The sequence below is a fragment of the Lampetra fluviatilis genome, chromosome 5 (genome assembly GCF_964198595.1).
Source record: "Lampetra fluviatilis chromosome 5, kcLamFluv1.1, whole genome shotgun sequence".
NCBI classification, from domain to species: Eukaryota; Metazoa; Chordata; class Hyperoartia; order Petromyzontiformes; family Petromyzontidae; genus Lampetra; species Lampetra fluviatilis.
In genome coordinates this window covers 14,180,619-14,208,281 of record NC_136279.1, presented here as the reverse complement: position 1 = coordinate 14,208,281, position 27,663 = coordinate 14,180,619, and the positions used below count along the sequence as shown (strand labels likewise).

Below are 27,663 nucleotides of genomic sequence, written 5' to 3'. Positions count from 1 at the left end.
GTATTTGAACGTCTTAATATCAGTTTTTTTGCCCAGAAAGGGTAAAACCTATTCAAATATTTCATACTGATGCCACGTCTCCATACCTGTCAACCAATACGGTTTACCCGTATTGTTGTACAGGGAAATTTAGTTTTCAGGTCCATACGGCGTACAGCCGTTTCAATACGGCCAAATAAAAAAGTCGTGGAACAGCATCAGCATGCAAGATCACAGACAGTAGCATGATAAGTAGCATCATTTACACCAATTATCAATATTCTTTGGGTCTTTCGGTAAAGTGACGTAGATAGGTTAAAAAAATAACAAAAACTACGCTTGTGTTGTAATCGCAACGTCGTAGTTTGTTGTTATTTTATTTTAACCTATCTACGTGACTTTACCGAAAGACCCAAAGAATATGATTTCCTGCAGTCACGAAAGCTTTAAACCAATTATCAAAATTTATACATTAAACAGTTTTTGTTTAGTAACATTTTTGGGACTTTGTAAGATGAACGTTGAGATTTATAAGGGCACAGGGTGACCAATAAGGTCCGAATTGGTCTGTAATAAGGTAGGAGGGCACTGATAAGGGTATGCGTCTCAAAGACATTCCCAGGTGAAATATTTCCACAGGAGGTCGGGCGTTCACTCGGGCGCAGTTGGAAGCGATGCCCCCGGGGCACGAGTGGATATCAACGACATTGCCCTCCACTGTGGCCACGACGAGACGGCTTCAGGAGAAATTTTGTTTGTGTGGTTTTCTTCTTTTCTCCACCGACCGACCCCCTTCCCACCACCCCCTGCGAGTTGGATTCGTCCTCACCCCCCCCCTTCCCACCCGCGCGCGTTGGATTCGTCCTCTCTGGCTCCGCCCACCACCCCCCTTTGTGGGCGTGGCCGACACAAGAGCCCTCAACACGGAAGCGAGTGAGTGGTGTCCCATACCGCGTGCGCGGACACTCATACACACCACGCTCACAGTACACTCACCACACTCACAGTACACTCACAGAACACTCACCACGCTCACAGTACACTCACGTACCAACACACTACACCCATACAAACTACTGTACACTCAAACATACCACGTTCACAGCACACTCACAGAACACTCACGTACCAATGCACTAACACTACACCCATACACACCACGCTCACAGAACACTCACCACGCTCACAGCACACTCACAGAACACTCACGTACCAACACACCAACACACTACACTCATACACACTATGCTTACATCACGCTCACAGTACACTCACCACGCTCACAGTATACTCACAGAACACTCACAGCACACTCACGTACTAATACACTCACGTACCGATATACTAACACACACACTGCACCCATACAAACTACTGTACACCAAGGGGCCGTCCATAAATGACGTCACGCGATTATGGCCGATTTTGTATCCCCCCTCCCCCCCTCGTCACACGGCGTCACAAAAAGTCAGACCCCCCCTCAAATATGACGTCACAAAGCTCTGCCCCCCCCCCCCAAACCATATTTCCATTTAAAAAAATAAACATGCTTCAAATCGCTTTAAACTATTGTCATTGTAGTGCGTATTTAATGTGGTGCTGAATTCTGATGTTGTAGGAGAAAACGTATTAAAAAGGTGGCGTTGGAAAGCTGACATTTTGCATAAAATTCACTTGAAAATATTCAACGTCTAACCAAAACTGCAGATGTTCAGAATATTATATTGAAATTATCTTAGAATTATAAAATATTAAAAGTAATTCAAAATTTAAAAAATACTTGAAACTTTATAGTAAAACGAAGAAAAATGGAGAATAAAATTATAACAATCATTCATTCCACAATGAAAAGCCCCGGTAGAATTATTAAAATCAAAATGTTTAATAACAATCATTTAAAATTTGTAATAAATTTATGCTTCTCCATTCTATCATGGAGAAGCAAAATGCTCCTTCATAGAATAAATAAAAGGTGACCTTAGTAAATTTAAAGAATCAAATAGTTAATAATGAAAATGTATCTAAATTAGTGTTATAACAATTCTATTTAATTAAGTTTATATTTAAAGTTGCGCATTTTGATGTGACGTCACATTTCTCCCCCCCCCCCCCTCGTCACATTGTCACAAATGTCTGACCCCCCCCCAGGTGCGTGACGTCATTTATGGACGGCCCCTAATGCACTCTACACCCATTCTAGCTACACTTACACTACACACATACCAATACACTCACGTACTACACTCATAGCAACTACGCTACTCACATACCAATACACTCACACACTAAACTCATCTAAAACTACTTTACATTGATACACAACTTGTTCACACTATACTCATGCGCGCATACAAATTAGTCACACACTATATTTATACAGTACATACAAACTACACTACTGCACTTGTACTGTGTTCACACACTACACTCATACACTAGACCAGGAGTGGGGAACCTTCTTTCTGCCAAGGGCCATTTGGATATTTATAACATCATTCGCGGGCCATACAAAATTATCAACTTAAAATTAGCCTGTTATATTTGGTCAAACATTTAATTAACTCACCCCTAATGCGATGGCTGGAACTGCTTCTCTTTGGCGAGGCGTGGTGATGTTAGCCGGTATTGATGATGTTGCTACTCGCAACTGCTTTTCCAGGTTTGCTCCTAGATTTATTGAATTCTAGTCCCGCCTGCGGTTGCCTTGGCAGGGCCACACCAAATGATTTTGCGGACCTTGTACGGCCCGCGGGCCGGACGTTCTCCACCCCTGCACTACACTAATAAATCTTGACTTAAAGCTTTCGTGACTGCAGGAAATCGTGCAGTGTGGTCTGTGTGTGCGGGTGACGTGCGTCGCACACACACTCAGTCAGAGACGAGGTAGTCGCAGGAGGCACCGTCATCCCCTTATATTGTTGTTGTCGGGTTCACGCCACCACTGGAGCTGCCGCACGACTTGTCCTAGACACGACCCGTCCCAGACACGACCCTATCTGCGTTGCACGGACAGCGTCGACCGGGACACCCAACTACTGTTCGGCCACGCAATGATCGGGCGAAGGCGACAGCGACGACGAAACGAGTCCAGTCCCAGAACCGACAGCCCGGAGCTCTCGCTCTCCGCTGCTTTTATTCCCCTCGGCCTCCCTTGAGAGTCGTTCCACGGTCCATGTAGAGCTGATGACATGTATCTCCATGAGGCCTTGCTGCGGTGTGGGGTTAGGGCCCTGTAGTTCCTGCTCATCTTTTCTCCTCTTCCCACGCCGCATGCATCCCCCCAGATGTGCGGCAGGGCACATGGAGCCTGGCAAGGGGGAGGAGAGCTTCCCAAGTGGACTCCGGGCACGAGTCTCCATCCACCGCCCGGCTAGAAGGACAAGACGAGACGAGGAGCACGACGAGGGGAAGGACGATCAGCTCTCGCCCGCTGGCATCTGGGGTAAAACTCAGGTCATGCGTTGTGTTTCGATTTAAAGCTTTCGTGACTGCAGGGATTCATCTTCTTGGTTCTTTCGGTAAAGTAACGTAGAATGGAAATAATAAAATAAAAATAAAACATTAAATAATTCTCACGACGTTTCGGCCACAATGCAAGCAGCCGTCCTCAGGCGGAGAACAGGTCTGTCGAGAAGACAGAGTCTGAATGACACACCCCAGGCTTGGAGCGACTATTTAAGCTGGCGCTCTTCCCCCTCCATCCCAGCTTAAATAGTCGCTCCAAGCCTGGGGTGTGTCATTCAGACTCTGTCTTCTCGACAGACCTGTTCTCCACCTGAGGACGGCTGCTTGCGTTGTGGCCGAAACATCGTGAGAATTATTTTGTTATGTTTTATTTTTATTATTTTATTATTTCCATTCTACGTGACTTTACCGAAAGAACCAAGAAGAGGGGGTCATGCGTTGTGTTCACTGGAGAAGCAATGCGTGGCACTGGCTTGACGAGACTACAAACGCTGCCCTGGGCTTTACAGTCTTGGTACCTGGAGTGCAGTTGGATCCATTGAGGAACTTGAATGCAATAGCAGGGGTTTCACAAGTGATTTCACTGCCAGATAGGCACCGGCAGGTCAATGGGCATGTGACGATGTGTAAATCAGTGAATGAGAAATTAATTAGCTGATTTACACATCGTCACATGCCGATGTCACTGTAAGAATTGTATTCTTTATCACTTAAGTAGATCACATGAACTTGTCGTCATTTATACAAATGGGGAAAATGAATGTGTAGAAGCAATGAAATAAAACAAAGATAATTGGATTATTGATTTGTGTATCACAACCACAAATAATCACGAACACATCACGATTATAAGGCAGATGTATGATTATTACATGCCTATCATAATCCATTGGTTTCTCTGGGGAACTGGTCGGATGAGAGAGAGCCCAGCCTCGGTGCATCGGCATCATCATCAAACGCCACGTTCAAGTTCCAATTATCAACAAATATACTTGCACGCATTGCCTGAAGTGAAACAAAAACCCAATGCTGACTTTATCGCCTCCTCTACTTCGAACCACGAGTCATCGCTGCTATGCTGTGCTGGGAATGCAGTGGTGCTTTTTCCCGATGCTGGGTGCTGTGCGTTAATGTTGGCTGTTGAGTGTCGATGCTGGGGGCTTTGTGTTAATGCTGTGCTTTGCATTGTGTATTTATGTTGGGTGTTAATGCTGTGCTTTGCATTGTGTATTTATGTTGGGTGCTGTGTTGATGCTGGGTGGCTGTGTGTCGATGTCTGTGCCCTCAGGCTCGTGCTGGAGGCTGTATGCGGCGCTGTCCACATTCCGGGTGCTGAACTGCCTGCTCGTGCAGTCCAGCTTTGTGCCAGACGAGTACTGGCAGTCGTTGGAGGTGGCACACGCGCTGACATTCGGGTCAGGATACCTGTAACATTTCATTGCATCACTGGGAGGTGAATTGTTAAATGCCTAATTGTCTCGACTCTGGGTCACGACTTGAGTAAAACTCGATTCACTTTTAACTTTGTGGTTCATGCAGAGTCTCACAATAAAAACATTTTAATATGCACGATTCATTGCATATAATGGGGAATACTATTTACAGTGGAAAGCCGATATAAACAGAACCCCATTCTGTGTCTCCACATACAGATCAAAATGTACGTTTAGTCCATCACCCTATTCGCTTTCCAGGCCCATGTTATCTCGCAGAATTTGTTAATTTATCGGTTGATGAATTGTTACACACCTATCAGTTATGTATAAAGCAACTAATATTGAAGAATGTCCAAACGGATTGTGTTTTTGGTGCTGCGTTGCACGTTGCCTACTTCCACACAGGTATGGACACTTGACTTGGGAATGGCGGGAGGGCATCCGTGGCTACGCATATCCATTTGCCATTGCACTCCAATACAAGCTGCTGACGGCCTTGGGTCTGGAGTCGACCACTCTACTGGTACAGCCTTATCATTCCTTTTGCTCCCACCATCCCCATCACGGTTCTTTCACGTATTGTCTTTCCTTTGACTAGGAAAAAAAACATTTTTCAAAATTTTATTCCAACTGCAGTTTTGTATCGTGTTGTCAGGAGGTAAAGATATTTCCACTTGAACTCTACAGCTAGCAGTGCATTACCCCATGCCAGAGAGAAGTCACTGAACAAGGGACACATGTTTGGATGCCCTGAAAATATTGTTGTTCGTCGTACAGTAAAATGTCTCCAAGGCAGACGTAGGTAAGCCGGATTTCGAAGTAAGGCGAAAAGATGATTGAAATGTTAAGAAAAATGTAAAAATTACACCAAATTAACTGGAACACTTCTCAGGCCAATGAATGTAGTAGGAAATGGTGTAAGGCTCTATGCATATGTTGTGTAGGAAATTCGAGGTGTGCTTATCAAGACGAGGAAGTGATTGATGTTATCCCCGACCATTGAATACAGTGAAACCTCAGCGAGCCGGACGAGTAGGAACCCTGGTCGGGAAAGCTGAGAGATCCGTTTAGCTGAAAATCTAATGAAAATCAATGCAATAAATCATTAACCATCATAAAAACCATCGCAGCTAGCATTAGAAACACATACACAATGAATTTTGATATATTATGAATACATTTTGATGCCATAAACATGATGAAATAAACTGCATGAAGTTAAAAAAAACAACTGCGATGCTATATTTAGTATGTTGTGGATTGAACCCTACAGGGTGGGTATGTACTCACCATTGGGGTGTTTGATGCCCTCCGAGATGTAAAAAAGCAGCAAACACGAAAAATAAGGAGCGTAGAAGAAGGGATGGGCACCATTGTAGTGAGATGTTGACTACCTCGCCTGGTATACAGGAGCTCGTGGGTTCGATCCCGACCCTGACGCCTGCTGTATTTTTGGAGTTTGCATGTTCTCCCAGTGGTCGCGTGGATTTTCTCGGGGTCCTCCAGTTTTTCCCTTCACATTTAGAAACTTGCATTTAGAGTGTTTGGCTGCTATACATTGTCACATGTTAAGCCACTTCGTTGAGCTATCATTTTTGGCCAGGTCACAAGTGAAAAATAGCTATATAGCTCAGTGGGCCTTACCTGGTAAAATACAATTTATAAAGCGCTTTTGTTTGCATTATGACTGCAGGTATTGTGGTCTATGTAAACATTACTCCTTGTAAAAAAGGTGTCAGTTTTGTTGCCAGATAGAAGGGTAAAAAAACAATTATCATATTTTTGCTGGCAAATGAGGTTCCAATGGTGTAAATGCTTACCCCGAGCTCTCATACTCTGATGGTGCATTGTCTTTGAGTTGTGCGCCTTTTGGCGTCATCTGGTCCAACCCATTTGAGACTAGGCTCTAAGGAAAGCTGTCTCGGGTGTGGACCAATCAACTTCAAGGACAGTGCATACATTATCAGAGTTATGTTTTTTGTTTGCATTATGACTGCAGGTATTATGGTCTATGTAAACATGACTCCTTATAAAAAAAGGTGTCAGTTTTGTTGCCAGATAGAAGGGTAAAAAAACAATTATTAAAATAAAATGTGTTCATAGTTTATAGGCTACAGTAGAGGGAGCCACAATTCACGCAGATACAAATTCTGGGCCACCTACTCTGTGTGCACTGCAGCTCTATTTACTTACCCAAGAAAGGCACATCGAGTCGTCGGATTCTTTTTTATGGGGGTCCTGCATTAGGTTTTTATTGTAAGATGTTTTCAACCAATTAATGAGGTTTACACAAGTGTGAGAAAATCGGACGGAGCACCCGGAGAAAATCCACACGTGCGAAGGGGCAACACTCTATCCCTGTACAGATGGAAACAAATGGACATTAGTCCACTTTCTGTACTGCCTTCTCGTGGCGAGCCAAGGTATGGCACATTGATGCCCACGGGAAGGGAATTTTAGAGCATTTGTATGATCCATCAACTCTCGCCTCCACAGTGCTGGAATATAGGCCACGTGCATAGCCACCACTGAGGCACAGGAGGCTCTAGGTGGCACAGGAGATGGTGCTGAGTTATGTTTTATTTATCCTGCTTTGGTCTGGCTAAATGAAAAAATCTGGTTGCGATAAGAATATTAGTCAATTACATTTATAAAGCGCTTTTGTGCAAGGTGCTCATAGCATTGTACACCACAACATAGATACAAAGATGGCCAAGGGAAGGAGAAACTAAGAATCATAGCTAATATAGACAACCAAGATTATATAAAATTTTGGTGAATTTTTCTGCTCCCAATTGTAAAGCTTTTTCCAACACTCATGTGTTGTATGGTATTTGGTCAATCATGCCGCATGAATGCTGAGCTCGTCCACATGCTTTGCTGGGGCTCTCTTTCTTATTTTTTTACAAAGAAACAACTCAACTCTTCAAACCTGTGAGAATCGGCCTCCGTTGCTTGGGTTTCACAATTAGTTTGTGTGTGCGTGTACACATGTCCGTGCATACAGATATGGCTGCCCCGGCTGTCCCATGCTCTGTTGGCAGCGTTTGCCGACTTGAAGCTCTACCATGCGGCAAACGACCTGTCGGGAGCACGGGTGGCACGCTGGGTGGTGAGGGGCCCTCTCAACGCTCACCTACCCTCACCCACCCTCACCTACCCTCACCCACCCTCACCTACCCTCACCCACCCTCACCTACCCTCACCCACCCTCACCTACCCTCACCTACCCACACTCGTATCTCAGCTGACCATTCACCCCTACCTTCTCGCACCTGCCCACAATGCACCTGGTTTCTGTCACATGTTGTATTTGTGTTTGAGTTCTCGTCTATGTTTACACGCTTACATTTGTGGGTTGATCTGTTGGCGGTTGTAATGATTAATTAAATAACATTTATTCCCGAGTTGGCTGGGTGGTGCAGAGGTCAGAGTAGTGATCCAGCACTGCTGAGATCCTGGGTTTGAATCCTGGATTTAACCACCTGTGATTAACTGGGTTCTCAAGTGTATCACTTTTAAGGTTTAAACTTGAACCCAAATGACCGTAAAAAAGTTTGTTTTCTTTTTTTTTAAATTAAATGTTGCTTATTCCATCCCTGAGACTTTCGTTTTTTTTAGTTTTACCGCTGTGAAAAGACTCCTGCTTGTAGAGCATTTAAAGGTGCGGATTCATATTTGTGCATTCTAATGTCTGTGCGTTCTCACGCTGCGTGCTGTGCTACGGCCAACACCAGTGAGGTTTATCTGAACTGGTCCTGGGCCTCCCCTAGGTCTGCTCAGCCTCATATTAGTAGCTAGTACGATGTGTAAACATCGCCAAAAGGGAGACAGAGGCGGCTTGGCATGCTGCTGGCCACCCACCCCCTCATGTGCCGTGCCGGCCTTTATATGTGCTCGCTAACAACACTTGCCCCAACAGCCTGTTCAGGCTATATGGGGACTTTTTGTTTGTCTTTGTTCACACGTGTGTATTCTGATGCATGCGTGTTGCTGTGTGCGTGTGTGCAGTTGTTGTGCCAGCTGTGCTCCTGGTTCACGTGGTACTCGTGCACGCGCACGCTCACCAACAGCGTGGAGGCATCACTCACGTGCATCGCCATGGCTCACCTGCCCTGGGCATCACGCAGTCCTCGCAGCAGGTATCTTCATCCCGGGGCTCCACACACAGCCAATAGATGCCATTGATCACAGCTCACACACAAACAACAACAACGATTGCCAGTTTCCACTAAGTGACATAGCCACAACACTTATGCCAAGCTAGGTGCACATTGAGGCCACGTGAAGTCTCGAAGGCTCGCTGACAGGTCACGGCATAGTCTCAGATGTTATAGTTTTACTGACTGAGATGACTGGTAAATGCAACACCCGTGTTCCCCCTGTGCCAACTTGGAGTGTTTAGCCACCCGGCACTCCACTTGTTGTTGTGAGTGTTGCTCATCTGCTCTCCATTGTTGAAGGGTGAATGCCTCTAACTTCCCAGTAGCATTCTTCACAGTGGCCGAACGTGACGCTCCTGGTACCAATTATCAACAAGTGCATTCTGCTTCAAATCATCCCTCACCAAATCAGTCCATAAATGTTCTACCCCATGCTATGTCGATTTAGTTGAAATTAATATATTACCAATATATGGCTGAACAGAATATGCTTGGTCATTCGGTGGCTGGGCATGCGGCCTTCATGACCAAGCCAATGAAGCCTCACCTGTCGGAAGAGTTCACTGATTTGACTGTGTCCATATCTTATAAAGATTTGTGAGCTCCAAACACAATTCAACCTGGTTAAACCCAGGATGGATTGTAGACAGGCCAATTTCAATGTTTTTTTAAGCCGACACAGATGTTCCTGTACAGGGGGCCACTAATCAGAAGTTAAAAAAAGAAAGGGCACAAGTGTTGTAGGGTCAGGCCCCCCTTGACTCATACTGTTTGTATTTGTGTGTGCCTGTGTGTGTGTGCAGCATGGTGAGGTCCGTGTGCGTGCTTGTGCTGGCTGTGCTTGTCAGGCCAACGGCGGCCGTGCCGTGGTTGCTGCCCATGGCGGTTGCACTTTGGCGCCAGAGACCCCCGCCATGGGCCCCACTTGGACACTTACTTGCAATCGGGTGAGGGCCCAACCACACTGGATGGTCTAGAGGTAGCGCTGGGTGGTCTGGAGGTAGCGCTGGGTGGTCTGGAGGTAGCGCTGGGTGGTCTGGAGGTAGCGCTGGGTGGTCTAGAGGTAGCGCTGGGTGGTCTAGAGGTAGTGCTGGGTGGTCTGGAGGTAGCGCTGGGTGGTCTGGAGGTAGTGCTGGGTGGTCTAGAGGTAGTGCTGGGTGGTCTAGAGGTAGTGCTGGGTGGTCTGGAGGTAGCGCTGGGTGGTCTAGAGGTAGTGCTGGGTGGTCTGGAGGTAGCGCTGGGTGGTCTAGAGGTAGTGCTGGGTGGTCTGGAGGTAGCGCTGGGTGGTCTGGAGGTAGTGCTGGGTGGTCTAGAGGTAGTGCTGGGTGGTCTAGAGGTAGTGCTGGGTGGTCTGGAGGTAGCGCTGGGTGGTCTAGAGGTAGCGCTGGGTGGTCTGGAGGTAGCGCTGGGTGGTCTAGAGGTAGTGCTGGGTGGTCTGGAGGTAGCGCTGGGTGGTCTGGAGGTAGCGCTGGGTGGTCTGGAGGTAGCGCTGGGTGGTCTAGAGGTAGTGCTGGGTGGTCTGGAGGTAGCGCTGGGTGGTCTAGAGGTAGTGCTGGGTGGTCTGGAGGTAGCGCTGGGTGGTCTGGAGGTAGCGCTGGGTGGTCTGGAGGTAGCGCTGGGTGGTCTAGAGGTAGTGCTGGGTGGTCTGGAGGTAGCGCTGGGTGGTCTAGAGGTAGTGCTTTGTGGTCTGGAGGTAGCGCTGGGTGGTCTAGAGGTAGTGCTGGGTGGTCTAGAGGTAGCGCTGGGTGGTCTGGAGGTAGCGCTGGGTGGTCTAGAGGTAGCGCTGGGTGGTCTGGAGGTAGTGCTGGGTGGTCTAGAGGTAGCGCTGGGTGGTCTGGTGGTAGCGCTGGGTGGTCTGGAGGTAGTGCTGGGTGGTCTAGAGGTAGCGCTGGGAGGCATGTGTGCCTGCACGTTCTTACGTGTGTATATGTAGCATGTGTGTGCGTGCCAAAGAAGTCCATGTGTGTTCTTGTGTGTCAGTTATTCATCCTGGAGGAACCCCTGAGAAGGGAGGTTCGGTCTGGCTCTGCCAGATGGAGTTTGACCAAAAGTGCACCTGGTGACATCACCGTCACTTAGTGGCAAATGACAGGTATTGGTTGTTCATTCTTCTTTGTGCACTCTCTGCATTTGTATGTGTGTTACCCGCAGCCTTGCAGGCCTCACTGCATCACTGCTCATTGACCGGATGTGCTACGGGGAGGTGAGTGTGGCCACTGCTTAATGACACTCACAACCATAACCAACGGGTAACCCCCACTTACACCCACCTTGCTTGGGTGGCTGGATGACTCAGGGGGATCATAATGGCCTTTATTGAGACATTGAGCAAATCTCTGAGATTTGGAGGTTAGTTGAGCCCTTGGGCTGTGAGTGCGTCTCTCCCTCGAGGCTGATAGGTATTTAACAAGGCACAATGAGACAGACATTACTAATAACAGTACAAATGAGACAAAAATATTAGTAATCTTCAACGCATGCAATGCGTTGCATTGAAGATTGTTACATGCTTACATGCTCCTGGCCATCATGGCCATGTTGGAGACACTGAGCCATTACCGCTAATATCCTAGAAATCTCCGGCACCCACCCATGAAATTACATCGTGCTTTGATCTGTGGCAAGTCGACCGTTTTATCACAGTCACAATTGAAATTCGTTGTTTAATCTGCTTTACACTTCGGATTTATGTGAACTACAATGGATTACCATCATGTGTTGGGTGAGGGAGGAATATTGAATAATATACATTAATTGAAGTGATTCTCGTTTAATGAGGGGTTGTGTGCCTGGAGTTGTGTAATGGGTGCCATGTAACTGGGGTGGGGTGAGGTACCAATGGTGTAAATGCTTACCCCGAGCTCTCATACTCTGATGGTGCATTGTCTTTGAGTTGTGCGCCTTTTGGCGTCATCTGGTCCAACCCATGTGAGACTAGGCTCTAAGGAAAGCTGTCTCGGGTGTGGACCAATCAACTTCAAGGACAGTGCATACATTATCAGAGTTATGTTTTTTGTTTGCATTATGACTGCAGGTATTGTGGTCTATGCAAACATGACTCCTTGTTAAAAAAAAAGGTGTCAGTTTTGTTGCCAGATTAAAGGGTAAAAAAACAATTATCATATTTTTTCCTGGCAAAAGAGGGAACCAATGGTGGGGTGGGGTGGTTTCTATGAGCTGCACTCTGCTCGCAGTGGGTGTGCGTGCAGCTGCGCTTCCTCTGGGTGAATGCGGCCCGGGACATCGGCTCATTCTACGGGAGCCACCCGTGGCACTGGTACCTGAGCCAGGGCCTCCCGGCTGTGCTGGGGCCGCTGCTGCCGCTGGCGCTCGCTGGTTGGCGACACGCGCCGCTCACCATGCGTGGAGCTGTGCTCGTCACCCTGCTGACGTACAGGCGAGTGTGCGGTCTCGGACTTGTGGCTCACACAGATGATGTACCAATTAACAAAGGAAGTGCAAAGAGGAATCGAGAGCCTGAAATCAGGTAACGCACTGGGTAGAGGTGATCTCCCAAGCAAACTGCTGATGGAGGATGGCAATTGTGTTTAGGTTGCCTTACATGACATCATTGCAACACGCCATCATTATTCTTGACTATCAATCTAAAATCGCTTCTTGCGACACATCCTACACAAGTTTCCTTACTGTTATGAATATTTAGCATGATGTGTTTAACCGGTGTATCTCATCTATTCCATGTGCTCCTCTTCATGTCTTTTAATATTATTTCACACATGCTCCTCTCCATGCTTATTTGCGCACACTTTCCATTGTCTTCGTCAATGTCCATGTTTCTGATACATTTGTCAAAGCAGGTGATGTGCATTCATAAAATAAACACTTCCGATAACAAATGCCTGTTGGAAAGCATAAAAATACTAACAGAGATAAGATATTGGCACTCAAAATGTTATGTTACAGAAAGGATACTCCATTTAAGCTGGACCAAAAAAGTGACCAATGAAGACGTAAAAGAGGGTTGCACGTAGAAGAAGACCTGATACTGGCACTGATCAGAGGGAAACTGGCACTATTTGGACACATATGTAGGATGGACAGCAACAGGAACATTAAAAGTGTGTTGTTCGGAAAAATGGAAGGAACCGGAAAGAGAGGAAGACCTAACAGAGAATGACTTGACGAGAGAAGAGGTTGATGCTAGAAAGATGCGCACTACTTGAGCATATTGGCACAAGACAGTGGAAACAATGTGCAGTGGACACCTTGGGGCTACCTGCCCTTGGATCGTGATGATGATGATGATCCATGATTTGTCTTGGTTGCCAAGGCCTTGGTTGGAGCTTGGATGACTGCAAGTATGAATGTGTGTAAATATGCATATTTGTTGTGTGCATATCTGGGCCTCGCAGCCTCCTGAGTCACAAGGAGTTTCGCTTCATCTACCCCGTGCTACCTTTCTGCCTCATCATGTGTGGTGAGAGGAATGGCAAGCACACAATAAATGTGAACAATGAGCATGCTTGGTAGAATATGGGTAATCATCAGCGTGCCGTTATTGAATTCTTAAACGATGTTTGCGGATAATTTTGCTTAGAACTCGCACCCCAAGCCGCTCGCTGCCATGCCGCCCCCTCGTACCGCTTCTCTGCTGTCCCACGCCCCCTTCCCTGTATCACCCCAGGCCACAGTCTGCGACGCCTGTGGTCTCCGGGAGCCGCGCGGGGGCTGCTCCTCGCTGCCCGACGTGGCCTGGCGCTGGTGCTGCTGCTGTCGAGCCTGATGGGCGGCCTCTACCTGGGCCTGGTGCACCAGCGTGGCACACTTGACGTGATGGGCGACGTGCGAGCCCTGTGTGGGCCCTCTGAGGCTCAGCGCTCTGTGTGGTTCCTCACGCCGTGCCACAGCACGCCGCTGTACAGGTGCAGCCAGACAGCACGGCCAGAGACCGGCATGTTACCTAGAACAGACGACTTGCACAGAAAACTCATAACACATAGGCACTATAGAATAGAAAGCCAGACAACTGTGAACACATACACACACAACCAGGAATGCATAAATACATGACCCACAAAGACAGAAACCTGGAACACACAGACAACTTAAAACATACAGAAACAAAACTCAAAACACAAAGTCATACAGTTTAACACGTAGGCTTTCGCGACCAATATTATTCATAATCAACGTTTTTGGGTTTAGATCGCGTTATTTATAAATGTGTCGTAACCCTCCACCACCCGACACGGCCAATCAGTAAAAAAGTGTCACGTTGACAAAAGACAAATAGTTCACTGCTTTAGCCCACCGGTGTGTTGAAGCGTGAAACCACAACATTTACAATTTTTGAGTACGACGTTTCGCTGGTAATTGCATCCAGCATCATCGGGCAATTTGCCAGAATGGTGAGGCTCTGCTCTGTCTCGCGTTCTTATATAGAGCAGCAGCAGGGTGACGTCATCATTAACTCATCAACTCATCAGGTGCAACGATTTGAGGCGGGGGGGGGGGGGTTATTGTAATTATATACTATCTTATGATGCGAGTTGTAGATTACAACCCAGAACACAAATATATAAGCCCATAAAGTATGGACTGTTGAGCTGCAACACATAAACAATTTGAAATAGACAGATAACCCAAGACACACAGACAAAACAAACATGAAACCTAAACCTAAACCTCGAACACATCGAGAATCCAGAACACACACACACAGATAATATGGAACACAACCTGGAACACTACAAAGAAATGCGTAAGAAACAGAATTCCCAAAAATCCCTTTCCCCACTCTCCATCCTATATTCCTCCCTCACCCCACGTGCCCTCCCAGCCACGTGCACTGCCGGTTGGACCTGCGCATCCTGGAGTGTCCGCCAGACCTCGACGGGAACCCTGACTACCGGGAAGAGGTGGAGGAGTTTTACCGTGAGCCTGTCCAGTGGCTGCGAGCTGAGTTCTCTGCGAGAGGGGAACCTTCCCACGTGGTGCTGTTCAACGTCCTCGAGCCTGTGAGTGACTTCCTTGGTGAAACACGGGGGGGGGGGGGGCTGGGGCCACGTGTGTGTGTGCTTCCCTGTGATGAGAGAGCAGAACCTCTGTTGAAAACTGATTTGATTTGATTGGCTTTGTCAGGTGGTTGAGGGTTATGGTAAAAACGAATTACGTACCTACATGAACCCAAAAGCAGCTAATTATGAATTACATGTGTGTGTATCTGTGTGTGTGTGACTGTGCCAGAGGAATTTCCCCCTTGATGCATTCAGGCTAGCCTGCCTTCGATCCATCCTGGGTTTAACCAAACTGGATTGTGTGAGGAGCTCACAGATCTTGAAAGATTTCGACAGCACTATCAGTGACCTCTGGCAGGTGAAGCTGCATTGGCTGGGCATGTAGCCCCGATGCTCAGTCACCACATGGCCAAACAGCTTCTGTTTGGCCTGATAGAGGAAACTAAACGGGCATGGGCGAGAGGAGAGATGGGCTGTGGTCAGGTGGATTTGGAGCTGATTGGACTTGCCAATGACTGGTACCATCAGTGTTCAGATCGGCTCCTGTGAAAGAGGCTCGTGATGGACCAGATTGGTAAGTTGCCCTCCAACAAAGAGCAAAGGAGTGGTACTCAGACAATGAGTAAAGGACCAGGCGACCAAAATACAGCAAATTAGCGGTGAGGAGCCGAGGTGGTGCATCTGTCAGTATTCTCAAGTTAACCATAAAACTTGGGTTTGTCCTATGACCTGCCAGCGAGCCTTCAACAATTCATGTGGCCTTTAAGAACACCTCGCCTGAACAAGCGCTTTGGTGATGTCACCATCAATAATTATTGGTAAATGGCAAGTTTTTGTGTGTATTCAGGTATATGTAGTGTATGTGCGTATATTTGTGTGTGTGTTTGAATGTATGTTTAGGTCTATATATGAATATACCTACAATACAACTTCCTGAAGCCATAATTTGGAGTATGCCGGAAGACAAAACGTAATAAAGAAATACCTTTTTAAAACGTTTATTAAATGTCTTAGGTCTTAATTAAGTGTTAATGCAAGAAAAATGTCGTAATTATGTATATTTTCAGTATGCTGGACATCCCCCATAACCAGACAATATATTTCTCAACATTACCAAGATCATAGTTCTGTGCTGTAACTGAAGCACTGTCCCCTGCCCTCCCTCCCTCCCTTTGTTCCTCATTCAGGTTGTGGAAAAGTTCTTGGCCGAGCGAGGTTTCGTCAGAACAGCCTCTCACTTCCATACACACTTCCCTGAAGGACGGCTCGGTAGCCACATCGGCTTGTTCGAGCGACAAAATGTGAGCCAGATTGCCGGCTGACTTCTTGCCAAGCTCGTTCACGCCCAATGCTCTTGATGGCAGGCCAGAGGTTGCAACTGGGTACCCGATACCCGTACCCTACCCGATACCCGGCTACCCGTACCCGGCCGGGTACGGGTAGCCGTTTGCGACCCTGGTGCGGCCGGGTACGGGTAGGCCGTGAGTCACTGGTGAGTAACTGTTTTTCACTCATTTCGGGTAGGGTACGGGTAGGGAACGGGTACCCGTACCCGGCCGGGTACGGGTACCCATTTGCGAGCCTGGTGCGGCCGGGTACGGGTAAGGAATGAAAACCCATTTGCGACCTCTGTGACAGGCATGGGGGAGGAGAGGCAAGATGAAATGAGAGACGAGGCAAAAGTTTATGAGATGAGAAGAGATTGGATGACATTGGATGAAAGATTAATTAAGAGATGAGAGAACATACTCGATAGGGATCAGGTTTTAAACAATCAACGTGGGTGATTGTTTCTGAACGTTTTAAATCATTGCCTTATACTTCTCATGCAGTCAACACTTGTTTATCCAGAGTATTGGGAGGAGGGGTGGCTTGGATAAAAAAACAAAAACTCGGATAAATGACGATAAACACATTTATTATTTACCTATGGTGATAAAAATGAAGGTGATGTCTGTTTTAAGTGAGTTTTTAAAGCTATTGCTTTACTTTACAACATGTCTGTGGTCACATCGACACTAGGGCACTTACCCCCGGTAAGTGAGGAGCAGCTAATAAATAAACCAGCATGTGTGTAGAAACATTTAAATGTATTTTCTCAAACACGGTTCATTCGCAAGATGGATGTGCCCGCAAATAATTGAGAGTTCACTATAGCTTGCACCTCGGTTACGTTATAGATTTGTGTAAAAAATAATCCACTGAAAAGTGTTAACTCGTGTGCTTTATTTTTTGTCTTCTGTTGTGGAAATTATTGTTTCTAAAAACTTGAGAGGAAATTAAATGAAACGTAACATTCCAAGATACACCATGTCATCTACCTTGAGTACAGTTATTTGCTATTCGTGTTGAGGAAAGCGTCACTGAGTCTTCGTATGCTCCGGCAGGCTGTTTGTCATGTCGGGACAGTCGAGAACGTTTTTTGGCCTTTGAATTTCCACTATTGGTACTTTATGTTTTTCCCTCCCCCCAATTATTTACATTGTACTGTTAACAACACATTCCTGCGGAGGGAGCTGGTAGGAACGTTGGGTTGCTCGGTCAATGGCCAGAATCAACGACGGCGTGGTGTATTCCGCAAGTATGGCCGACTGTGAGGGCGGGCACAAGCTGGCGTGAGTAGGTTAAACGTTGAGTTTTATAAGGGCACCACGGGGTGACCATCCCCTCCCCACCCAGCCCCACCCCTCCTACCCCTCTCCACCCCCCACCCAGCCCCTCCCCACCCTCCCCTCCCCACCCAGCCCCTCCCCACCCTCCCCACCCAGCCCTTCCCCACCCTCTCCACCCAGCCCCACCCCTCCCATTTTTGGATGCACGACGGACGGACGGACACAATAATCCCCTGTGGGCTGGTGTAACCAGGAGGTTCCTACCAGTATCATGTCTTGAGATGGATAAGCCATTCGGGAATTTCACAGAGAAGTGCATCGGCCATCAGAGCAAAGCTATGGAAGCAATTTTCTTCCCCAGGATTTCTCCTGAATAATTCTGCAAGTGGCCTTTGTCACGTGTCACACATCACACGGTGCCACGCCCTGTCTCGTTTCATTCTGCTTTCACTCCCCGTACTCTGTACTTCCCAAAACGAGGGAGAACACTTTTACTGAGGCAACAACAGAATTTGGGGCGAATATTAAATTGTTTTGCAACAAATGAAGTGAGTCCGCAGTGTCGGCACTGCCAGTGGCCCTGTATTCCGATCACGTGGATATTCCAGCTCGAGGCCTACAGCCGACTTAAGCGTGTAATGAGTCAACCCTCAGTGATTCAATGAATTGTCACACAATTGTATTTATTTATTGATTTTTTATTACAGTTGTAGCTGTAGTATTAGCATACAATTTTCATAAATCGATAATTACATGCACACTTTAATTCATGTATTGTAAGTGTAGAAATACATTTAAACCGTTTAATCAACGCATCATTGCATGCCTTTTTGGCTCCGTGACAAAGCAGCCTTGCGACAATGTGCTGAGGATTCCAAACAAAGATGAAACTGTACATCACAGCTGTGAGCTGCAACCACATCTCCTGTGATCGTCGTTATGTTTCCACCTGGACAATGTTGAGATACTGCCGCTTGCCGACACGATGCGTGGTTGGCCTTGCAATCACAAAATAACTTGTGCATGCTGTGCCTTTTGGCTTGTGTGTGGTGTACATGATAACATCAAGCCTACATGTATGTTCAATGCAATAACAATACAGTACTTGTTTAATGAAGTGTATAATTACAACCCTTCTCGCACACGCGGAGCGATTCGATGATATCACAATTTGTTGGCTCGCGATTGAAATCAACAATAAGTTGTCTTATTTCAGTCTCGTTTATATAGCTTCTTGAGTATTTTTGTGCGACTTTGTTTGCTCTGTGGTCCTAAATGCAACATGTGATTTGCACAATGCATACGTTGTAAATGATCGATTCTCACAACTCATTGCTTAATATCACGAGTATGATAATTTTATTTTATTGATACATCATTACACGCATATTATGAAATGTTGACGATGATACAACTCTTAATTGCTTATACCGTTCGCAAATGTATTCCCAAGAAGAACGCTGGAAAAAAAAAGTGCATTCTACAAAAACATAAATTTTGACGTATTGGTGGTACACCGGTGCAGCGTAACACACCGGTCCTCATGAAAGTCTAAAAATCTAAATTTTAATCACCAACTTTGTTTATTATTCTTTAATTGACCTATGTTTGACGCGATTTGAAGGTTTATTGAGTCTACTCAGTCTACTGAGACTTTATTTGGGCCCATTGAATCAGGGAACCGTCTGACCAATAAGTCTCAGGCACGAGTGAAATCTGCCGTTTGGAACACGGTGGCAATCGTCATCAGGCTGGGTGCTCTCTGGCAACAGACTGAAGCTTCATGTTCAGCTCCTCAAAAGATTCGTCTTCTGATTGCTTCGACATCGCGAGAACTGATTTTGACGCACCCCGCAAGATTTTCTGACCAGGGTTGCGAATCGCAGAAATCTAATAATTGTTGCGAAAATTTGGCTTTTCTTTATACTGCGCGCCGGTGTACCGCCAATACGTTCATTTACAGGATACGCACGCAGTACTCAAGTGCTGCGTGATAGATCGTAGCAGAATAAGCCTTAGCGGGCTGCAAAGTCAGCGAGTCTTACCAGGGGTGCCACGTGCCGTTTGTTTCGAATAGCTCGGCTTAACAAATAATGTGGGTAAAAAAAAAGTGCACAAAGAAGCGAGGAGGGATGCACACTTGGAATTATGTATGGTTACGAAAGAAGTTCAACATACATACGAAAGAGGAACACATGGAGGAGAGGACATGCACATGTGAACGGGCATGATCTTAAACTATTAAGAAAAGTAAATGGGCTTGAGCACCACCATGTCATGGCTAGAAGGGATGATGACCGATGGTCAAGAATAATTACGGAGTAGCAGCCAGGGAACAATGTGTCTCGCCGGATGTTGTCTACCAAGGAGATGGAGATGAACTCTGCTTGTGCGCAAGTGCTACATGGATGATTACATTGCATGAGTGTGAGAGTTGGCGGAGGCTTGGGAAGGTTTTAATCAAGAAAAAAAAAACATCGTTATATGCAAGGTATATCCGTGTCAAGTAATTATATAAGTATGTTTTATTTATATGTCCTATTGCTCTTTGCATGTTAGTCAATCTGGCCCTCAACGCAAATTATTTGGACACAATTAGCATAAAAAATCCTCTTGGCCCAGGTGTCGACAACCTGCGGCTACAGAGCCACAGGGGATAGGTCACTCGGGAATGTACAGTCAAACCATATTGTTAAATAATAACTAAGGAGGGAAAAAACGAAATAGTTTATTTCATCATCTATTTACGTCACAATGTGTTTGTAATCTGCTGTATACCTGCTATGTCTGTGTATTTGTACAAGTAGGTCTGCGTTTAATGTGGCTCTCGAACTATTTTGGTCAAATAAAAAAATGTCTCTTCTTATTTGAAAGGTTGCCAACCCCTGCTCTAGACCGAAGGGATTGATCTATAGGACTGGTCCATAGATCCAAAAGGAGTGGCCTACAGCATAAACATGATCTGGAATGGTCTATAGGACAAATCCAACTATACTACTGTACATTATAGGACCTAGAGGACCGGTCTCCCCTAGACAAGGTCTTAAAGGGTTAATCTACAATCATGAAATATCTCTAGGACTGGTATAGTGGCTCTTCTTCACCTCTAGCACCAATTTACAGGACTAGACTACATCCATCGGGCAGTTCCCGCCCATCTACATCACTGTCATGTTGTCGTCGTCGTCGCTTGGCAGCCTGTGCGGCTGATTTGCTGGGCCCGGCCAAGGCATCCCGCAGGCCCTGCCAGAATATCTTTTGAGCATGGGGGTTGGTCGGCCAGCGCAGAATGGAGCCGGGGCTCAGTCGCTGTCGGAGACGCATATACCGTGAGCGTGTAAAGGACGGGCGCATCCTCTCCAGCATCACTAGGATCACCATATCCACCTTCTCATCCAGCAGCCTCTGATGTGACATGAGGAAGGCCTCACGGAACCGACCCGACGCCGCAAAAGATCGTGTAAGGACAAACACGGTTCTCCTGCTGGCGTGCACGCTTGCCACCAAGTTGTCAGCCACGCTCATCCCAGGTACCCAGTCCCGGTCCTCTAAACACAACCGGAAAGTGGGTTGGGCCCCGTATGGGCCAGCCTCCTCCATGTGGACACGCATTTCTTGTAGGACCCACTCGCACACGTCCATGTCGCACGAGTCGTATGCCACAAAGGCATCATAGCCACACTCAAGCTTGCGATAGTCCTGGCCATTGGAGCCACTACCACCATTAGAGTGACCACGGCGGCACCGTGCGGCGTAAAAACGCGCGGTGTACGCAACGTCCCAGCGGTAGCGTGCCCACACAAAGGACGAGCCCATCAGCAATAATATGATCGTATTGTAGAGCAGGAACAGTCCCAGCATGAGTCCAATGAACTCGCACTCCATGAAGTCCAGGGTGACCAGGACACTCTTGTGGCGGTGCCCATCGGGCCGGTCACACAGGAGCCCCGTGGCGACGTGTGGGATGTTCACGTCAGTGCTATTGATCCACTGTGCCAGCCAGATGTTCTCACAGGTACAGAGAAACGGGTTCCCTTCCAGCATCAGCGTTTGCAAGTGGTCAAGGGCATCTCTTGGGAAATCATCACGATGAGCTCCATCAATTTTATTGTATGCAACATCCAGGATAGCAAGGCTTGGGGCATGCAGCAAGAAGTACCTGCTGATTGTGGTCAGATGGTTGTGGCTGATGGACAGTTTGGTAATGGAGATATTGAAGTCTAGCAGAGAAATGGGTAGTGCATCAAGGTGGTTGTAGTCTAGCGACAGCACGCTGAGGTTCGCCATGTACCGTAGTTCATCCCACGGGAAATTGTTCAGATGGTTGTGGCTTGCGATCAACTCCTGAATGTTCCTCAGGTTGAGGAGGACACTGCCGTTTGGGATGGAATTTAGGTTGTTATAGGATATGTTGAGTATTTTTATATGTGTCAGGTTCTCGAACACGTTGTAGTTGTTCTCATTCCCATCTTCCCATAGTACATTCAGGTTGTTTCCGTCGAAGTAGAGATCAGTGAGGGTGTGGCTGCGAATTATCCTCGTGGGCCCTAGGCTCTTGATCCCATTCCAGCCTAGGTTAAGCTTCCGTAGTGATGTCATGTTGGAGATGAAATTTATATTGTGCACGATGCCATCCATGGAGAAGTAGTGTCTGTTGTAGCTCAGGTCCAGTACCTCCAGGCTCTTTAGTTCAGTCAGAGCACTCGAGTGGAAGAGGTCCAGGCGGTTGAAGGAGAGGTCGAGGTACTTCAGGTTGGGGAGGTTGACAAATTCCGATCCATTAAGAGTCTGCCCAATGGCGTTGGTGCTTAAATTTAGGCAGTGCACATCCTCAGCGCCTTTGAACTGCATTGGGTTGATGAAGAAGATGTTATTGACACTGAGGTCCAGTAACTTTCCATATGACTTGCACTCCTCGTACTTTGCTGAGGTAATGGAATGGGTTCTATCATCTAAAATTATTCTCTCAATTCCCGGGACCTGTTGGGACTCATCTAACCCGAATTTAAGGCCCTCCCCTCGCTTCTCCACAGGTGGCGAGATCTGGTTCTGTGAGAGGAAGATGCTGCTGAGCCCACTCATTTTTTTGAAGATGGCAAGATCCAGGTGATTTATGAAGTTAATGCCCAAATCAAGTGAAGTGAGGTGTGACAGGTTGTGGAGGACATCGATCTGAGAGTCCTCAAGGCGCTCAAACACATAGCCCTTGATCATCAGCTTCTTGAGTGAGGTGAGTGCCGCAAAGTGCGATGACAGATTCAGCTCCTTGAAGTAATGGCCTGGCTCATAGTTAAAAGACAGGTCCAGCACCTCCAGTCGCTTCAGGTGGAGCAGGAAGGAGCCCTCGGCCAGTGCTTTTGCGAGATAGTTGAGGGAGAGGTCAAGGTGAGTGAGATCGGGGTTATTCTTGAACATCTGGCTGGGAATGCTCCTCAGTGACACGGAGCGCAGGTTCAGGCTGCGAAGTTCAGTTACATTAAAGAAAGCATCGTGGGTGATGTCGAGGGGTCCATTATCTGGACACGAGTGGCACGGGTAAGGGGCATTGTAGCAGCGTGGACAGTTCATGCTGAGGTCCAGCAAGCGCAGGGAGGAGAGGCCGCTCAGATGCTTCTGCTCGAAGGTGCGCAGCTGGTTCCCGCTCAAGTCCAGTAGCGTCAGAGAGGCAGGCAGGCCAGTCGGCGGGTTGCTTACATTGTTGCTGGGCAGGTGCAGCTCGGACAGGTTGAAAGCACTGAAGGCACCTGGCTCCACACCGAATGCCCGGCCACATGGGTTGTGCACAAAGCAGTTGTACCCCAGGTGAAGGATGCTAAGCGCTGAATGGTACTCAAAGTCAGAGGCGAAGACCTGGGAAATGCGGTTGAACTGTAAGTTGAGGGTGTGAAGGCTCCGTGGGAGTTCCGATGGAACCCGAGAGAAGCTATTGCCACCAAGGTTGAGTGAAGAGAGGTTGAGTGAGGAGAGTGCAGCCGCGCCAAGTGTGAAGTTACCGTTGTCGCACAGGCAGTTTGGGGAGGTCACACTGGAAGGGCAGTTTCCACTCAGGTCAAGGTCCCGGAGAGTGTCCTGGGTGGAGGTAGGGGGTGGGGGTCACTTAAGATTACAGTAGGTGATGATGATGATTGGAGAAATTATTATGATACAGTAATGAGGATTGGTCCAATGCTGATTTTTTTCTGTGATAATAATTTCAACACATAGGCTTTCGCGACCAATATCATCCATAATAGAGGTGTTTGGGTTAGATCGCGTAAATATATAAATGTGTCGTAAAACCCGCCACCACCCGACACAGCCAACTAGTAAGGGTTGTTACGTAGACAGAACGTGGCCTATTCGTCACTAGTACAGCACACCGGTGTGTTGGAGAGCCAAGCCACAACATTTACCATCTGATTACGACGTTTCGCCAGTAATTACAACTAGCTTCATCAGGCGACAGCCAGATTTGTGGAGAAGTCCGCCTGTTTCGTTCTTATATAGATGCATAGATGTGGTGACCACGCAGCTGCGCTCTTGCACAATGCGGGGGGGGGGGGGGTATTACTTAGGCAACGTACATTATGAATGTGCATTATGCCAGCCCTTTGAACTTGTGGAAGTGAATCATCAAATAATACATTATTTAAATGCATGCCTACAAAGGGCAGCGTACTTTAATAGGGATTACTGTTGGTAGGGCTATTTTAATAAACACAATAGACAGGAAGGACAAGTTCAACGGGCTCGCATAATGCACATGCATCATGTATCTTGCCTCAGTAATACCCCCCCACCCCACATTGTGCAAGGGCGCAGCTGCGTGGTCACCACATCTATGCATCTATAAAAGAAACGAAGCAGGTGGACTTCTCCACAAATCTGGCTGTCGCCTGATGAAGCTAGTTGTAATTACTGGCGAAACGTCGTACTCAGATTGTAAATGTTGTGGCTTGGCTTTCCAACACACCGGTGTGCTGTACTAGTGACGAATTGGCATGTTCTGTTTACGTGACAACCCTTACTAGTTGGCTGTGTCGGGTGGTGGCGGGTTTTAACGCGATCTAACCCAAAACCCTCTTATGGATGATAATCATTATTAAGATGGTGCTTATAGTGCTACTCCTATTCGTTCAGACAATGATTCCCATACTCGTAGTTGTGCTACTGCTTCTGTTGCATTGCTGCTGATAAATATGGTGAGACTGGTGCTTCCAGTACTGCTGATGATTGTGATGACAATGATGATATAGCTGCTGAGGATCATGTTCCTTCTCATGATTAAGATTGTATATTTAGTCATGGTGTTGCAAGACCAATGGATGATGAAAACATAGTTAAACAATATATAATTGTATAAAAAAAATTCGGACGAAAGTAGATCTATAAATTTGAAATCGATCGAAGCACAGTCTCAGAGTGAATTTTCTGTACATGAAGCCGAATAGTAAATTTGACTGGCTGCATCTGAGCACCTGTTGCCTCGTCCTTTCTCATTTATCATAGGGTATTCACTTTCAAAAGAAAAACAAGGCATCTCAAAATTATACCGAATCAAAGGAAAACTCCATATCCTATCAGTGATACCATTTTTATATGAACGTTATTTGTTGAATACTGAAATTCACCACTTTTTCTATTTTATTGTATGCCAATCAAGACGTGTACTACCGTACATGATAATACTGTACATATCCCTCATTGGAAAGACAATGTCTAATTCAGACATGAGGAAGGCTTATGAAAAAATAATGTAATGCTTCTGCTAACTATGACAATGTGTGCTCTGTTGCTCCTGATGGTGATGACTAAAGTGGTACCTGGAAATGGATGAAATCGTCCCGCTGCACACCACAGATGTTGTTGTTGCTCAGGTTCAACTGCGTGACGTGTTTTGGGATCCCAAACGGGATATGGGTCAGACCCAGGCCGGAGCAGTCGACCGTGATAGCCGCGGTCTCTTTAACGACGTCCACCTCGCAGGGCAGTGTCCTCGGCCACGAGCGGCCACCTCCACGGGGCTGCGTTGGGATGGGAGCCGTCACACGTGGCAGGAGAAGCAGGTGGAGCAGGAGGAGGGATGGGGCGGTGTGGAGTTTGGTGAAGGTTGAGTAAGGCATCGTCGTGGTTGTTTCGGACTCTTGTGGGTCTGGGGTGGACCTTGGGCAGGAATTAGGAGAAACAATGATCAACAGCAGCAACATCAACAGCAGCAGAGTGATTGTTCACAGCAGCAGCAGCAACAGCGTAATATAAATCAGTATTGTACAACGTGCATTCATATGACGAGGCTCATGCTTTGCACAGTAACAACCAAGCAGTGCAGCTTTACCAACCTTGGAGGAATTATGGTGGTAATGATGGAGATGTACTTGCGCTACTGCTGATGTCTCTGCGAATGGTAGTGATGGTGTTCATTGCGGTGATCTTGATGACGATGTATCGTATTATTGGCACCCACCTTGCGCCGACTTTCCGAAAGTGACTGGTAGAGGAACTGGGTTTTAGAAGGTCGCATGGAATGATGGTGACGTTAGGGCATGGGGGGCGGAGTTAGATCAGGGCAGGGTGAAGTGATGGTTTTAGTGCAGAAGGCAGGGGACACCTGCAAGTGAAATGTGATTTATAGAGGGTATGGGGACCAAAGAGTGGTGATCAGGAGAAGGAGGCTTCAGGAAACAGATAAGGGGAAGTAATTAGTTTTACTTTGGGTGCGAAAATGTGTGGTTTATTATCAGTGCAACGCATATTTTTTGCGAGAACCTTTGGTAATCTTGGCGCAAAATTGTGTTGCAAAAATGCTCAACTTAAATTTAAATCTAGCAAGGAAGACTTGAAATTAAACATATTGGCCTAAAATGTGGACATAATGGCACCACATAATTGACTACAACTTTGTCGCAGCAAATAGTGAATCATCAGTAAGTTGACAGTCAAACAAAGTAGCTTGTTAATTATTGTCTCTCGATTTCAGTTCATTTACAAACATGTCGTCTTAAGATTTTTAGAGTTCTAAATTTTGGATTGAGAGGAATAGGTCGACATGCTATTACAGTTCAGATGATAAATGTTCTGTATCAGACGGGACAAGGGTTCTCTCGCTTGAGACACGGAGTTCTGTATCGGATGAGATGAGGGTTTTATGTCATTCAGGTTGCTGTAGTTGGTGGTTTAAGGTTGATATAGAAGTCTGTGTATTACTGTTCAAATCAGTACGTATTTTAGTTTTTCTCAACTCCATTAAAGGTTGAGCCATCGGTAAAAAAAATCCTCAATTCCATGTTTGGAGCCAGTCTACCATATGACTTAGTAAACCTATACATTGTATACCAAATCATGGCATTTTTATTCAACTCAAAACTTGAATTCAACGTGTTGCAGTTGAATAATTACTTTGGTGTGCAGTAATTGTGTTTATTTTCAAATGGCCACTTTTGCATCCCACCCCCTTGCAAATGAGATGTGAACCTCAAAGAAGTATTTCGTTTTAAGAGCTCTATATTGTTAAGAATAGCACAGTCTCCAACCAAGCAGGTACCCTTGAGTTTGAGGAATAAGGGCCGGATTTATAGTGGTTTCTGGAAATCACCGAATATTCCAGGTTTGAGTAAACATTTTATTTTGCTGCCTAAAAATGTATAGAGCCCACGGTTGGTGGCAACACGTGTTTTGTGGGTTTTGCCTCTTCCTCATTTTGTTTTTAACATGTTCTAACTCCGCACTCACGCACACACAGCCACACACACACATACGCAGCCACATAGACCGACATACACTGAACAGATTACAATAACACACGCAGACAGTAACAATGAGGACCACCATTCGCCACTGAGTGGTGGTGACTTCACCAAGGCGCTTGTACCAGGCTAGGTGCATTTATATTAGCACGGTTGGCTAGTACGGTCCGAGATAAGTTCAACGTTCACACTTTGAAGCTCCTTGAAGTTTCGATGGCTCGCTCACTGCTGGTAGGTTACGGGACAGACTGTGGTGCTATGGGTTGACTGCCTGAGATGACTAATAGATGCACACACATACGTACACA

General features: G+C 46.6%; 2 protein-coding genes across 3 annotated transcripts; one reads left to right on the top strand and one right to left on the bottom strand.

Annotated features, from left to right (window-relative positions):
• The first annotated feature begins 832 nt into the window (after positions 1-832).
• PIGB (phosphatidylinositol glycan anchor biosynthesis class B) lies at positions 833-20,499 on the top strand. The gene is made up of 13 exons (XM_078856857.1): positions 833-912; positions 3,264-3,421; positions 4,733-4,859; positions 5,286-5,403; positions 7,888-7,992; positions 8,892-9,022; positions 9,847-9,990; positions 11,195-11,246; positions 12,238-12,440; positions 13,417-13,481; positions 13,689-13,926; positions 14,844-15,021; positions 16,209-20,499. Exons 2-13 carry the CDS (start codon positions 3,280-3,282, stop codon positions 16,341-16,343), a joined length of 1,638 nt encoding a protein of 545 aa, XP_078712983.1. The 5' UTR covers positions 833-912; positions 3,264-3,279; the 3' UTR covers positions 16,344-20,499.
• Positions 20,500-20,730: 231 nt separating this feature from the next.
• On the bottom strand, positions 20,731-26,227 carry LOC144932248 (toll-like receptor 7). 2 transcript variants are annotated; one of them, XM_078856193.1, is made up of 3 exons: positions 26,077-26,227; positions 25,436-25,775; positions 20,731-23,702 (listed from the first exon to the last, which is right to left on the bottom strand). In XM_078856193.1, the coding sequence occupies exons 2-3, from the start codon at positions 25,733-25,735 to the stop codon at positions 20,751-20,753; spliced, it is 3,252 nt and encodes a 1,083-aa protein (XP_078712319.1). In that variant the 5' UTR covers positions 25,736-25,775; positions 26,077-26,227; the 3' UTR covers positions 20,731-20,750. The 2 variants fall into 2 exon arrangements, with proteins under 2 accessions (XP_078712319.1, XP_078712318.1); XM_078856192.1 differs by lacking the exon at positions 26,077-26,227 and adding an exon at positions 25,952-26,069.
• Positions 26,228-27,663: the final 1,436 nt, after the last annotated feature.

What these genes read in the sequence shown, in the direction of transcription:
- PIGB (XM_078856857.1), top strand. Translation starts at nt 3,280, where the DNA reads ATGGAGCCTGGCAAGGGGGAGGAGAGCTTCCCAAGTGGACTCCGGGCA. An exon ending in CTCGCCCGCTGGCATCTGGG is followed by an intron (nt 3,422 to 4,732) that starts GTAAAACTCAGG and finishes CTGTGCCCTCAG; the next exon opens with GCTCGTGCTGGAGGCTGTAT. An exon ending in GTCACCCTGCTGACGTACAG is followed by an intron (nt 12,441 to 13,416) that starts GCGAGTGTGCGG and finishes TGGGCCTCGCAG; the next exon opens with CCTCCTGAGTCACAAGGAGT.
- LOC144932248 (XM_078856193.1), bottom strand. Translation starts at nt 25,735, where the DNA reads ATGCCTTACTCAACCTTCACCAAACTCCACACCGCCCCATCCCTCCTC. An exon ending in ACGATTTCATCCATTTCCAG is followed by an intron (nt 23,703 to 25,435) that starts GTACCACTTTAG and finishes ACCTCCACCCAG; the next exon opens with GACACTCTCCGGGACCTTGA.